The 13,704-nt window shown below is 42.1% G+C and overlaps 2 protein-coding genes across 2 annotated transcripts; one reads left to right on the forward strand and one right to left on the reverse strand.

Annotated features, from left to right (window-relative positions):
- Nucleotides 1–6,791: 6,791 nt before the first annotated feature.
- Nucleotides 6,792–10,155, forward strand: LOC124703269 (bifunctional bis(5'-adenosyl)-triphosphatase/adenylylsulfatase FHIT-like). Its single transcript, XM_047235489.1, has 4 exons — nt 6,792–7,097; nt 9,191–9,337; nt 9,628–9,726; nt 9,817–10,155. Exons 1-4 carry the CDS (start codon nt 6,822–6,824, stop codon nt 9,931–9,933), a joined length of 639 nt encoding a protein of 212 aa, XP_047091445.1. The 5' UTR covers nt 6,792–6,821; the 3' UTR covers nt 9,934–10,155.
- Nucleotides 10,156–10,486: 331 nt separating this feature from the next.
- LOC124699298 lies at nt 10,487–11,243 on the reverse strand. The gene is made up of 2 exons (XM_047231619.1): nt 10,767–11,243; nt 10,487–10,723 (listed from the first exon to the last, which is right to left on the reverse strand). Exon 1 carries the CDS (start codon nt 11,229–11,231, stop codon nt 10,782–10,784), a length of 450 nt encoding a protein of 149 aa, XP_047087575.1. The 5' UTR covers nt 11,232–11,243; the 3' UTR covers nt 10,487–10,723; nt 10,767–10,781.
- Nucleotides 11,244–13,704: the final 2,461 nt, after the last annotated feature.

Consider the following 13,704-nt stretch of genomic DNA (forward strand, 5'->3'; position numbering starts at 1 on the left):
CGAATGATAGGACTAATGTTGATCCTAATAATGTTCCATTAGCTTCATTGGTTGCCCAAGAAGAACATGTTGATGTAAACTTCATTAAAAATAATAATTTCAACAACAATGCTTATCGGAACAATTCTAGTAATAACTATAGGCCATATCCTTATAATAATGGTAACGGTTATGCTAATTCTTATGGGAATTCTTACAACAATAATAGGAATACACCCCTGGACTTGAAGCCATGCTTAAAGAATTTATTAGTACACAAGCTGCCTTTAACAAATACGTTGAGGAAAAGCTCAATAAAATTGATATTCTTGTTTCTAGAGTTGATAGTCTTGCCTACGATGTTGATCTTTTGAAATCGAAAGTTATGCCTAATAGGGATATTGAAAATAAAATTGTTACTACAGCAAATGCCATCCAAGTTAGAATTAATGAGAATATAAGATTAATGGCTGAGCTGCGTGCTAGGTGGGATAGAGAAGAAAATGAAAAACTAGCTAAAAAGGAAAATGTAGCTAAAGTTTGGACTATTACCACCACTAGCAATGCTAATGATTCACATGTTGCTGCACCTCCTACTATCAATGGTAAAATAATTGGTGTTGGCAATGCTTCTACTCCTAGTGCAAAGCGCGCAAAATTACACAGCTGCTAAAGCTATTGAAGCTGCTTGTGATAAAGCTGCTGAAATTTTTTCCAACCTTGGGGATGATAATCCCATTGCTTTAGATTGTAATGATTTAGATTTTGATGATTGCCACATCTCTGAAGTTATAAAGTTCTTGCAAAAACTTGCTAAGAGTCCCAATGCTAGTGCTATAAACTTGGCTTTCACAAAACATATTACAAATGCTCTCATAAAAGCTAGAGAAGAGAAACTAAAACTTGAAACTTCTATTCCTAGAAAGCTAGAGGATGGTTGGGAGCCCATCATTAAAATGAGAGTCAAAGATTTTGATTGTAATGCTTTATGTGATCTTGGTGCAAGTATTTCTGTTATGCCTAAAAAAGTCTATGATATGCTTGACTTGCCACCATTGAAAAATTGTTATTTGGATGTTAATCTCGCTGATAATGCTAAAAAGAAACCTTTGGGGAAAGTTGATAATGTTCATATTATGGTTAACAATAACCTTGTCCCCGTTGATTTTGTTGTCTTGGATATTGAATGCAATGCATCTTGCCCCATTATATTGGGAAGACCTTTTCTTGAACCGTTGGTGCTACTATTGATATGAAGGAAGGTAATATTAAATATCAATTTCCTCTCAAGAAAGGTATGGAACACTTCCCTAGAAAGAGAATGAAGTTACCTTATGATTCTATTATTAGAACAAATTATGATGTTGATGCTTCATCTCTTGATGTTACTTGAGTTACACTTTACGCGCCTAGGTGAAAGGCGTTAAAGAAAAGCGCTTATGGGAGACAACCCATGTTTTTACTCCAGTATTTTTGTTTTATATTTGTGTCTTGGAAGTTGTTTACTACTGTAGCAACCTCTCCTTATCTTAGTTTTATGTTTTGTTGTGCCAAGTAAAGTCTTTGATAGAAAAGTAAGTACTAGATTTGGATTACTGCGCAGTTCAGATTTCTTTGCTGTCACGAATCTGGGTCTATCTCCCTGTAGGTAGCTCAGAAAATTAAGCCAATTTACGAGCATGATCCTCAGATATGTACGCAACTTTCATTCAATTTGAGCATTTTCGTTTGAGCAAGTCTGGTGGCCTAATAAAATCCATCTTTACGGACTGTTCTGTTTTGACAGATTCTGTCTTTTATTTCGCATTGCCTCTTTTGCTATGTTGGATGAATTTCTTTGATCCATTAATGTCCAGTAGCTTTATGCAATGTCCAGAAGTGTTAAGAATGATTGTGTCACCTCTGAACATGTGAATTTTTATTATGCACTAACCCTCTAATGAGTTGTTTCGAGTTTGGTGTGGAGGAAGTTTTCAAGGATCAAGAGAGGAGTATGATGCAATATGATCAAGGAGAGTGAAAGCTCTAAGCTTGGGGATGCCCCGGTGGTTCACCCCTGCATATTCTAAGAAGACTCAAGCGTCTAAGCTTGGGGATGCCCAAGGCATCCCCTTCTTCATCGACAACATTATCGGGTTCCTCCCACGAAACTATATTTTTATTCCGTCACATCTTATGCACTTTGCTTGGAGCGTCGGTTTGTTTTTGTTTTTGTTTTGTTTGAATAAAATGGATCCTAGCATTCACTTTATGGGAGAGAGACACGCTCACGCTGTAGCATATGGACAAATATGTCCTTAGGCTCTACTCATAGTATTCATGGCGAAGTTTCTTCTTCGTTAAATTGTTATATGGTTGGAATTGGAAAATGCTACATGTAGTAACTCTAAAATGTCTTGGATAATTTGATACTTGGCAATTGTTGTGCTCATGTTTAAGCTCTTGCATCATATACTTTGCACCCATTAATGAAGAAATACTTAGAGCTTGCTAATTTGGTTTGCATATTTGGTTTCTCTAGAGTCTAGATAACATCTAGTATTGAGTTTTGAACAACAAGGAAGACGGTATGGAGTCTTATAATGTTTACCATATGTCTTTTATGTGAGTTTTGCTGTACCGTTCATCCTTGTGTTTGTTTCAAATAACCTTGCTAGCCTAAACCTTGTATCGAGAGGGAATACTTCTCATGCATCCAAAATACTTGAGCCAACCACTATGCCATTTGTGTCCACCATACCTACCTACTACATGGTATTTATCCGCCATTCCAAAGTAAATTGCTTGAGTGCTACCTTTAAGATTCCATCATTCACCTTTGCAATATATAGCTCATGGGACAAATAGCTTAAAAACTATTGTGGTATTGAATATGTACTTATGCACTTTATCTCTTATTAAGTTGCTTGTTGAGCGATAACCATGTTTACGGGGACGCCATCAACTATTCTTTGTTGGATATCATGTGAGTTGCTATGCATGTCCGTCTTGTCTGAAGTAAGAGAGATCTACCACCTTTATGGTTGGAGCATGCATATTGTTAGAGAAGAACTTTGGGCCGCTAACTAAAGCCATGATTCATGGTGGAAGTTTCGGTTTGGACATATATCCTCAATCTCATATGAGAATAATAATTGTTGCCACATGCTTATGCATTAAAGAGGAGTCCATTATCCGTTGTCCATGTTGTCCCGGTATGGATGTCTAAGTTGAGAATAATCAAAAGCGAGAAATCCAAAATGCGAGCTTTCTCCTTAGACCTTTGTACAGGTGGCATGGAGGTACCCCATTGTGACACTTGGTCAAAACATGTGCATTGCAAAGATCCGGTAGTCCAAGCTAATTAGGACAAGGTGCGGGCACTATTAGTATACTATGCATGAGACTTGCAACTTGTAAGATATAATGTACATAACTCATATGCTTTATTACTACCGTTGACAAAATTGTTTCATGTTTTCAAAATAAAAGCTCTAGCACAAATATAGCAATCGATGCTTTCCTCTTTGAAGGACCATTCTCTTTACTTTTATGTTGAGTCAGTTCACCTATCTCTCTCCACCTCAAGAAGCAAACACTTGTGTGAACTGTGCATTGATTCCTACATACTTGCATATTGTACTTGTTATATTACTCTATGTTGACAATTATCCATGAGATATACATGTTACAAGTTGAAAGCAACCGCTGAAACTTAATCTTCCTTTGTGTTGCTTCAATACCTTTACTTTGATTTATTGCTTTATGAGTTAACTCTTATGCAAGACTTATTAATACTTGTCTTGAAGTACTATTCATGAAAAGTCTTTGCTTTATGATTCACCTGTTTACTCATGTCATTACCATTGTTATGATCGCTGCATTCACTACATATGTTTACAAATAGTATGATCAAGGTTATGATGGCATATCACTTCAGAAATTATCTTTGTTATCGTTTTACCTGCTCGGGACGAGCGAGAACTAAGCTTGGGGATGCTTGATACGTCTCCGACGTATCGATAATTTCTTATGTTCTATGCCATATTATTGATGATACCTACATGTTTTATGCACACTTTATGTCATATTCGTGTATTTTACGGAACTAACCTATTAACAAGATGCCGAAGTGCCAGTTCCTGTTTTCTGCTGTTTTTGGTTTCAGAAATCCTAGTAACGAAATATTCTCGGAATTGGACAAAACGAAGACCCAGGGGCCTATTTTTTCACGGAGCTTCCAGAAGACCGTAGAACACACGAAGTGGGGCCACGAGGTGGCCAAACCACATGGCGGCGCGGCCCAGGTCTTGGCCGCGCCGACCTGTGGTGTGGGCCCCTCGTCTGGCCCCCGACTCTGCCCTTCCGCCTACTTAAAGCCTCCGTCGCGAAACCCCTGATGCGAAAAACCACGATACGGAAAACCTTACCGAGACGCCGCCGCCGCCGATCCCATCTCGGGGATTACGGAGATCTCCTCCGGCACCCTGCCGGAGAGGGGATTTATCTCCCGGAGGACTCTACACCGCCATGGTCGCCTCCGGAGTGATGAGTGAGTAGTTCACCCCTGGACTATGGGTCCATAGCGGTAGCTAGATGGTTGTCTTCTCCTCATTGTGCTTCATTGTTGGATCTTGTGAGCTGCCTAACATGATCAAGATCATCTATCTGTAATTCTATATGTTGTGTTTGTCGGGATCCGATGGATAGAGAATACCATGTCATGTGAATTATCAAGTTATTACACATGTGTTGTTTATGATCTTGCATGCTCTCCGTTTCTAGTAGAGGCTCTGGCCAAGTTTTTACTTTTAACTCCAAGAGGGAGTACTTATGCTCGATAGTGGGTTCATGCTCGCATTGACACTCGGGACGAGTGACGAAAAGTTCTAAGGTTGTGTTGTGCTTGTTGCCACTAGGGATAAAACATTGGCGCTATGTCCGAGGATGTAGTTGTTGTTTACATTACGCACCATACTTAATGCAATTGTCTGTTGCTTTGCAACTTAATACTCGGAGGGGTTCGGATGATAACCTCGAAGGTGGACTTTTTAGGCATAGATGCGGTTGGATGGCGGTCTATGTACTTTGTCGTAATGCCCAATTAAATCTCACTATACTTATCATGTCATGTATGTGCATTGTTATGCCCTCTCTATTTGTCAATTGCCCGACTGTAATTTGTTCACCCAACATGCTTTTATCTTATGGGAGAGACACCTCTAGTGAGCTGTGGACCCCGGTCCATTCTTTAATACTGAAATACAAATCTGTCTGCAATACTTGTTTTTACTATTTTCTCTCGCAAACAATCATCTTCCACACAATACGGTTAATCCTTTGTTACAGACAAGCCGGTGAGATTGACAACCTCACTGTTTCGTTGGGGCAAAGTACTTTGGTTGTGTTGTGCGGGTTCCACGTTGGCGCCGGAATCTACGGTGTTGCGCCGCACTACATCCCGCCGCCATCAACCTTCAACGTGCTTCTTGGCTCCTCCTGGTTCGATAAACCTTGGTTTCTTTCTGAGGGAAAACTTGCTGCTGTGCGCATCATACCTTCCTCTTGGGGTTGCCCAACGAACGTGTGAAATACACGCCATCAGATATGGCATGCTTTCTTTGGAATGCCCGGATCTTGCAATGACATCAATGTTCTTCAACGGTCACCACTAATGACAAGACTGCAATGCGGGAAGGTCCATTGGTGGAGTTTGAAGCAAATGGCCGCAAGTACAACTATGGCTACTTCCTCGCCGACGGCATATACCCAAGGTGGCAAACATTTGTGAAGCCAATTATTCAACCAAGAGGTAAAAAGCAAACTCAATTCCACAATGCACAAGCGGCGGCTAGGAAAGATGTAGAGAGAGCATTTGGGATTTTGCAAGCCCAATTTGCCATAGTTAGAGGACCGGCTAGATTTTGGGATCAAGAATGTCTTTGGTATATCATGACCGCGTGTGTAATCATGCACAACATGATTATAGAGGATGATCGCGGAAAAGATGTGGATCATACCCACTACGACTTGATGGGGGTTCCCGTGCAAGTGACGAGGTCCGCACATAGGATTGCCCGATTCATTGCCTCATACCATGCCATTCGGTGCAACGACACACATGATGATCTTCAAAAAGATCTCATGGAAGAATGGTGGAATTGGAATGGACAACAATAGTTCCATATTTGTTGTATTTGTTTGAAAACTATGTGTTGTATTGTCTCAAAACCATGTTGTATTGTTGTATGTGTTGTATTTGGTGTGAAGTATTGTTGTGAACAATGTATTGTATTTGGATGGTACAATATATTTGTGAATTTTTATATATTGTTTCATCTTCTTGGATGCATATTTGTGTGTGTTTGCTGTTTGCGCCGCGTCCGCGCGCTGCAAAATGGCGCGTCCGGCGGAGGTGCTATTTTACCGCGCCAACGCGCGCTGCAAAATGGCGCACCCGACGGAGGAGAAATCGATCCGGCGCGCGGCAACGGTATAGCGCGCGCAGAATTTTGCTTTTAGAGCATCTCCAACAGACGCGGTGGCAAACATTAGCGATATACCGCTCCGGATTGTGCAAAAAGCCGCGCGCCCTAAAAATTTTACAGCGCCGCGCCGTTTACCGCGCCTGCTGGAGCGCCAGATTCTGTCCCGCGCGCGCTATATCGGACGTTTTTATGCCGCGCGGCCTATATAGCGCGTCTGTTGGAGATGCTCTAACGTTGGACTTCCTTCCAGTGGGCCCTGTGGGTCGGCCCACTACACTTCGACGCTATACCACCAAGTCCAGGCCCACAACCAAGCCCGTTCCTCTCTCTTCCTCCTCTCCGGCTCGTCTGTCCGTCCTGCTGTTGCCACTGCTGATGCTTGCGCTGTCCTCCGTCCTGCGCTCCCGTGCCTTCCTCCTCCCCTCTCTCGCCCCGCCGCTGCCGCCGCCTAGCTGCCGTCTGCTTGCCCTTCCTCTTCTGCGCGCCGTATCCTCCTCGTCTTCCCCGTTCCATCCACCTCCCAAGACATCGGAGATGGAGGAGCCGGCGCCGCAGTACAAGTTCGGGCCATATAAGATCGACGCGCGGGAGGTCTTCCACGCCACGGCCCTCTCCTACGCCATGGTCAACCTCCGCCCGCTCCTGCCTGGTAATAATAATCCATCTATGCTTCGCTAATCTCGCTTTTATTACCAGGTTTCTAGGGTTCAGTTTTCTGTAACTATTCGATGCCAGCCTGCCGCTCCCCGCTTAGAATCTTGCCCTTACGGAACCATTCTTCGGGTAACTGTTAAAGGAATTTCAATGCATTTGGCGCAGATTAACTGTTGATAGATACCAACTTAATTTAATTCAAGGATTTATGCTCACACTCCCCAGCTTGAAAAATGGAAAACGTGTGCAGTGTTTTAGCCTCGACGTAAACATGTGACAAATAAGTGCGCACATGAGTTTGGCATGTTCCACTCTTTTGGCACATTGCTCCCCGTCTGCGAAGCTGAAACTGTTTTACTAGCACTCTGCACACAAGTTTTTTTTTTCTTTGCTTAATAGAATGCCATGCATCTCTCCCACTATACAATTAGCAAAAAAAAAGACCAGAACGGAGTAGCTTGTTGTTTAATCCGTACATGGTTCCCAAACCTTGATCTGCAATTGCATGCCCTCCAGTTGTTCTTAGTTATCCATTTATGACTTCCTATGTGGTTGTTACTTCTTAGTTCTTGCACTTAGAAGCCACTTAATTATCTGTTTGGACAGCCGCGGACACATTCCATTCAATCTTATTTTACTCTTGTGTAGAAATCAGCATGTTGATGAATGGTGGGTTTTGTTTATGTTGACATTTTGTGGCTTACTAGCTTGCTATTTGTGCGGAATTCGGATCTGAAGGGTCCTACTCAAAAATATGTTCAGTTAGATTTATATCTCGTATAGTCATATGTACTAGTATATTCAGAGCCACACTCTTGTATTGAACCTATTTGTCATTTAGATTTGTATCTTCTGTATTTGTGGCTGCTCTTTTATATTTAACCATGTCAATCTTACTCTGCAGGTCATATCCTTTGATTTGGCAAAGGCATTTCTGAGATTTTAAGTCAATGAGAATGCTAATGATATGCCTGTACCGGGTCTCCTGGTGTTGTCGTACACTCATGCTATGGATAACTTTGTTTCATTTGCTTGTTTATAGTTTGCTAAAACTTAAGATGACAGTCCAAACACTTCTAGCAGAAGATGAAAACTGACAATTTCAAACAAATGGATTGCACATTGTTTTCCCAGCCTTTTGCTATTATGCAAATCAAATCCATATATCAAGGATGTCATGATATAGTGCCACAATTTAGTATTCATATATATGAATGACATAGAAAATAGTTGAAACATCCTTCATTATATATTTTTAAATATTATCTAATGACATGTCATCACAATCAGTTAATCTTCATCTTTTTATGAAGATAGCGTCGAGCTGTATGCACCATCTAGTTAGGGGTGGGCGTTTGGTTCCCCCGAACCGTTCGGTTCGGTGCATCGGTCTCTAGGAATTTTTGGTTCTGGTAAATCATACATTGATCGGTTAGAAGAAATTAGCGTTCGGTCGTCGGTTTGGACCGAACAGACCAAAAGCCCATGGGCTGGCCTGGCTGGCTGGGAAAGCGAGCTGCTCGTTTTCGTTTATTTATTTATTGGAGCGATGGAATCAGCTCGTTTTCATTTGCCTGTGTTGGGCTGGGAGCTACATCTACTGTACTTCGTTGCTGGGTAATCTCAAAATAAAAAACTTCGTTTGCTGGGCTCTGCAGGGAGTCATTCGTTTTGCTAGGCTGGCATATTGGGATATAGACTGTATGTTCGCGGTTGGTTCTTGCTGGGATGGAAATAGTGGTGTGCTTGTGCGATCGGTCACCGAACTTAATTCGGTTTTTCAGAAACGCTGACCGAGATTAGTATCAATGATTTCAGCGTCGGTTAGTTCGGCTTAGGTCCAGATTAAACCTCTTCTGTAGATTGGTTTTCGGTTTATATGCCCACCCCTACAGCTAGTTTTAGTGGGCAGCCTATTCATACTTATGGCATATAACTATTACTTGAGGTTGTGATCCGTTGTCTTTTTTCCCTGCCATTCAGATGTCTTTTTTTCCATTGTTTGGAGTTTGCATCTATTACGGTTTAAAATTTCCTATGTTTGGGAACACATGTTTTATCATACATACCATTTTCCTTGACAATACACACATGTCCTTGTGTGCCCCAAACGTGAAGTGAAGCGATTTGCTGATCTAAGTTCTGATGAGACCAGTGATCTGTGGGTAACTGCAAAGGAAGTTGGTGCAAAGCTTGAGCAGTACCACAAAGCTTCTTCCCTCACATTCGCGATTCAGGTAAAGTCTGTATATCTACCTAGTGAATAGCTCAGCATCCAAATTGTATATAATTGATTCATACAATTTAAATGGGTATATATTGTGGATTTACCTATTGTGATACAAAACAAAATAGAATGGGTTCACTGCTGCAGTGACACCCTATACAGCCATATGATGAGACGTGAAGTTTTCTAGCTGTTCTTGGATCATTTACTCTGTTTTTTTTTCCTTCGGTTGCCACAGTCTTACCTTACGAAAAACTATGGAGGAAGAATGATCAGCTCCTAACTATTTGTACTTATCAGGATGGTCCTCAAGCTGGCCAAACAGTTGCCCATGTCCACATCCACGTCATCCCTAGGAAGAAAGGAGATTTTGAGAACAACGATGAAATATACGATGCGGTACATGACCCTGCTTTTCATCCATATTATATCACCTAACTTTTTTGTTCTTGCTGCTCACATAAAGTTTATCATTTTGCTGTGTAACAGATCGACGTGAAAGAGAAGGAAATGAAGGAGAAGCTTGACCTAGACGTCGAAAGAAAAGATAGAACCATGGAAGAAATGGCTCATGAGGCTACCGAGTACCGTGCTCTTTTCTCCTAGACAGATCATAGGTGTATTTCTGATGAATGCTCTAATCATCTGCTGCTTTCTCTAAAATAAGCCTCGTGACTGATTGTCATTCACTGCACAACGGAATTCTTATTGTCAACTTGACGTGGGTGGTGTCCAGCCAAACTGATGTAATGGTAGTGGGAGAGCAATGGCTTATTGTAAGAATATATATTGCAGTGATTATTCGTCGTTCCATGTTGATCGAATTTATTTTCCTGTTCTGCAATGATCATCGCCTGAAAAAGGAAAGATTGGATACATGGAACCTAATCACAAAGAGGCTTGATGGCCAAGCTTATTTGAATTTGAATGATGGAGACATCAGCATGTCCTGCCTCTTGGCATCGAATGGCCATGTATGCACAATTATTGATGGATGGTTCATTCATGCATCTCTTGCCACCTAAGTGCAGTGAGAGTCAGAGCTTTGAGAAGTGAGCACTCAATACAACATCAATGTTGGGTGCAGGTTTCTATCTTGTGATGTTTTTTCTTTACTTCAACAAAAAGAAAAATTGGGTCAAACACAATCTCTGCCAAATATTTCCCAAGAGTACGTCAAATAATTGCACATCTTTTATCAACAAGAAGCAGGTGAAAAACAAATCATGAGCTGAGCTATATGGTGCCATTTTCGTCAAAAATGATATGGTGCCATTTCTTAGACATATATAACCTTTTCTCCAAAGTTAAGTAAAGTGGCTTGAAGTACATCTAAACAAAAAGTAAAGTGATTTAGTAGCTAGCGGCAATGACAAGCATGATGATGATCAGGAGGTCGATCGGCAACTCTAACGGCTGAGCCGACGACCGGCCAGTGACGAGGAGGACCGGTGTCAATGGTTGCTGGTGCAGTTGTCGCCGCCGCCTACCCCAGCATCTTCGCCTCCGCAGCCGCAGGTGCGAGGGGAGAAGGCGCAGACGCCGAAGGGCTTGCCGGGGACGTTGCAGTCGATGGCGTAGCAGCACCGCGTGTCCACGCATGAGCTGCTCCCGTTGTTCCCCGGCCCCGCAGCCGCGGCCAGGCAGCACCGGCACCCCATGCACAGCTCGAACGGCTCGTACCTTCCGCCGCCGACGCCAGGCGCCTCGTCACCGGCGGCAGCGGTCGTCGTGGCTCGCTCGACGGAGCGGTACAGCACGGCGCGCACCGGCACGTGCCCCGCCACCGACTGATGCAACGGCGACGCACCTTGGGCAGCTTGGGAGGACGCGAAGAGCAGGAGAAGGGAGAGGGTAATGAGAGAGTTGGACGGCGTGGGGTGAGCCATGGCTGGCTTGGGCATGGGGACGATGACAGTATTTTTTTTTTCCAAACGATCCACCAAGGATCGAATTTTCATTATCACGAGATAACGAAAATAAGGACGATGACAGTATTGAGAGGCAAGCAAGTAAGGCTGCACCTTTTTGGGTTAGCAAGGAACAATGGGGTTTGGCAGGACCCGACAGCAACTCCGTATGTATAACGAGATCATTTCAGGGGGTTGTTGTTAGTATTTTTGAATTATAAGATTTTTTGCTTTTTCTGACCCTATGAAAGATATGTGAGATTTATCAAAATTTGGATGTATATCTATATACTATTTTGTCAAATCAGACAAGTTTCGTGAGACGGAGTTCATTTGAATGAACAAGTTTTATACTCCCTCCGTTTTTAAAAAAGCTTCTCAACTTTCTCTAGATACGGAGGTATATATACATATTTTAGATATAAATATATCCGTATTTAAAAAAATTGAGAAGTTTTTTTATGGAACGGATGGAGTATTTTCTGGTAAGTCAAAGTTTACTTAGTTTGCTTTTTAGAAAAAAATATAAACCCTTGTTGCCTTGAAACGAAAAAGTGCACCTGAGAAATAGAAAAACTAGTGTTTCATTTTAGGAAAAATCCTTGTTCTGATTTAGTCTGCATTTTAGAAAAAATGAGATAAACTAGTGTTGCATTTATTAGTACTAATTAGATATGTGAATAACCAACCCAAGCTATATTGAAATAACAACACCTAATGAACATAGCAAAACCACTTTGTTTTCTATGTTGTTGTGACGAATAGCTAGAATGTTAATTATTTTAGAATAATTTTGAGGGTAGAATGTAGACTATTTTAAAACGGAGGGAGTATGCGTTGAAATGCATTACAGTGTGTCTACTCATTTTAGTCCATATCTAGCCAATATTTAAAAATCTAAAAAATATATATAATTTGGAATGGAAGGAGAACCATTTTAAAAAGTTACACCCATTACAGCCACCTAAACATTAACAGGGTTGGTTTGTATTGTTAATTTAAAATATATTGATTTTATCTTTTCTATAAAGAAGGTTAAGACCCCATCTGCATAAAAAAGTACATAAGTGCCTTTTTTTACATTGATTAGAAAAAGTGCACCTGAGAAATAGAAAAAGTGAAACGCTCTAGTGAACTATCATGTGTCAGCATCGATGAAGTTGGCCACATTTCTCATATTCACAACGAAAATCTTGCGAGGATCTCACTACACCTACTTGTAATACCGCAGACTTGTAATGATGGCTATCACCACCTCTATGTATTTTAATTTCTTTTACACACTCTAATCCTACATAATAAATTTATGATCTTGTTACGATAGTTTGCAACACTCATATCTGCTATACACTTGGTGTGGCGGAACAAAGGTTGTTGATTACAAAAAGATAGACCAAAAGCTTGAAAAATAGTTTTTTGTTAAAAAAAAACCTTTGCCATTTCTTAAATTTTCGCTCAAAATCAATTGACCCGCCTGTTGCGGTCAGAAACCCACCGGCGAGCAGCGACGGGCAACACGGTAGAGCCGGGAGGCTCCCAGGGCTGCGGCTGGCCCTGGTCCCTCCGAGCGACGGCCCGCAAAGACTCGGCACGCACGTCCGATGCTGATGCAAGGGCGTGCCACCTGACCTATACCTGGTCAGGAAGGTGTTGGATTGTGCCTCGCTTAGTTTCCTACATGGCATACACGTAAACATTAAATACGAGCCTCGATCGGCTCTCAGGTTGTCCTGTGAATCGGCACAAGGAGCCGATCCACCCATGATCCGTACGAGGTGTACGGTCAGATGGTGGTCCTGCTTGATCAGAATAAAGCTAAAACGACCTACTACGATTTAGGGTTTTCACCGCATAATCGGAACATCCTACTCGTGATTGAGCCTGGCGGCCACGCACGGTGATCATAAACCGACCCTAGACAAGGCCTAAAAACCAACACGAAGTTGATCCTCGGAACATCCTGTCTAGGGCTAGCAAACTACACCCTACGCGCCATCGGATCCTTCAACCCGTTTGTAAGGCCTAACTATGCAGATATTAAACTAATCCTTGAAGAACAAGGAGCAATCATAACGGATCGGATCTACTAAATAATGATCAAGCGGGTGCCGCCCTTACACCCAAGATAGGTGTAAGGGCGGCTAGATGTCTAAGGGTCGCACGACGATAGCATATGATACGATGAACAATGCTAACCCTAAAACATCTATGATAACTACGTTGCTCGCCATCAACAAGGCTTCAGCACGAGCAACGCATGAACGGCGAATAAACGTGTACTGCCTAGATCGCAAGATGCGATCTAGGCAGCATGATGCTTACCCGGAAGAAACCCTCGAGACAAGGGAGTTGGCGATGCGCCTAGATTGGTTTGTGGTGAACGTGATTGTTTTTTATTTCATAAACCCTAGATACATATTTATAGTCCGTAGACTTTCTAACGTGGGAATAATCCCAACCGGCACGA

Source organism: Lolium rigidum, chromosome 3, assembly GCF_022539505.1.
Source record: "Lolium rigidum isolate FL_2022 chromosome 3, APGP_CSIRO_Lrig_0.1, whole genome shotgun sequence".
Classification (NCBI taxonomy): domain Eukaryota; kingdom Viridiplantae; phylum Streptophyta; class Magnoliopsida; order Poales; family Poaceae; genus Lolium; species Lolium rigidum.

Excerpts from the sequence above, each read along its gene's own strand:
- LOC124703269 (XM_047235489.1), top strand. The coding sequence starts at position 6,822 with ATGCTTGCGCTGTCCTCCGTCCTGCGCTCCCGTGCCTTCCTCCTCCCC. Across the intron at positions 7,098-9,190 it reads TCCGCCCGCTCCTGCCTGGT|CATGTCCTTGTGTGCCCCAA; the intron begins AATAATAATCCA and ends TGACAATACACA. Across the intron at positions 9,338-9,627 it reads CCCTCACATTCGCGATTCAG|GATGGTCCTCAAGCTGGCCA; the intron begins GTAAAGTCTGTA and ends TGTACTTATCAG.
- LOC124699298 (XM_047231619.1), bottom strand. The coding sequence starts at position 11,231 with ATGCCCAAGCCAGCCATGGCTCACCCCACGCCGTCCAACTCTCTCATT.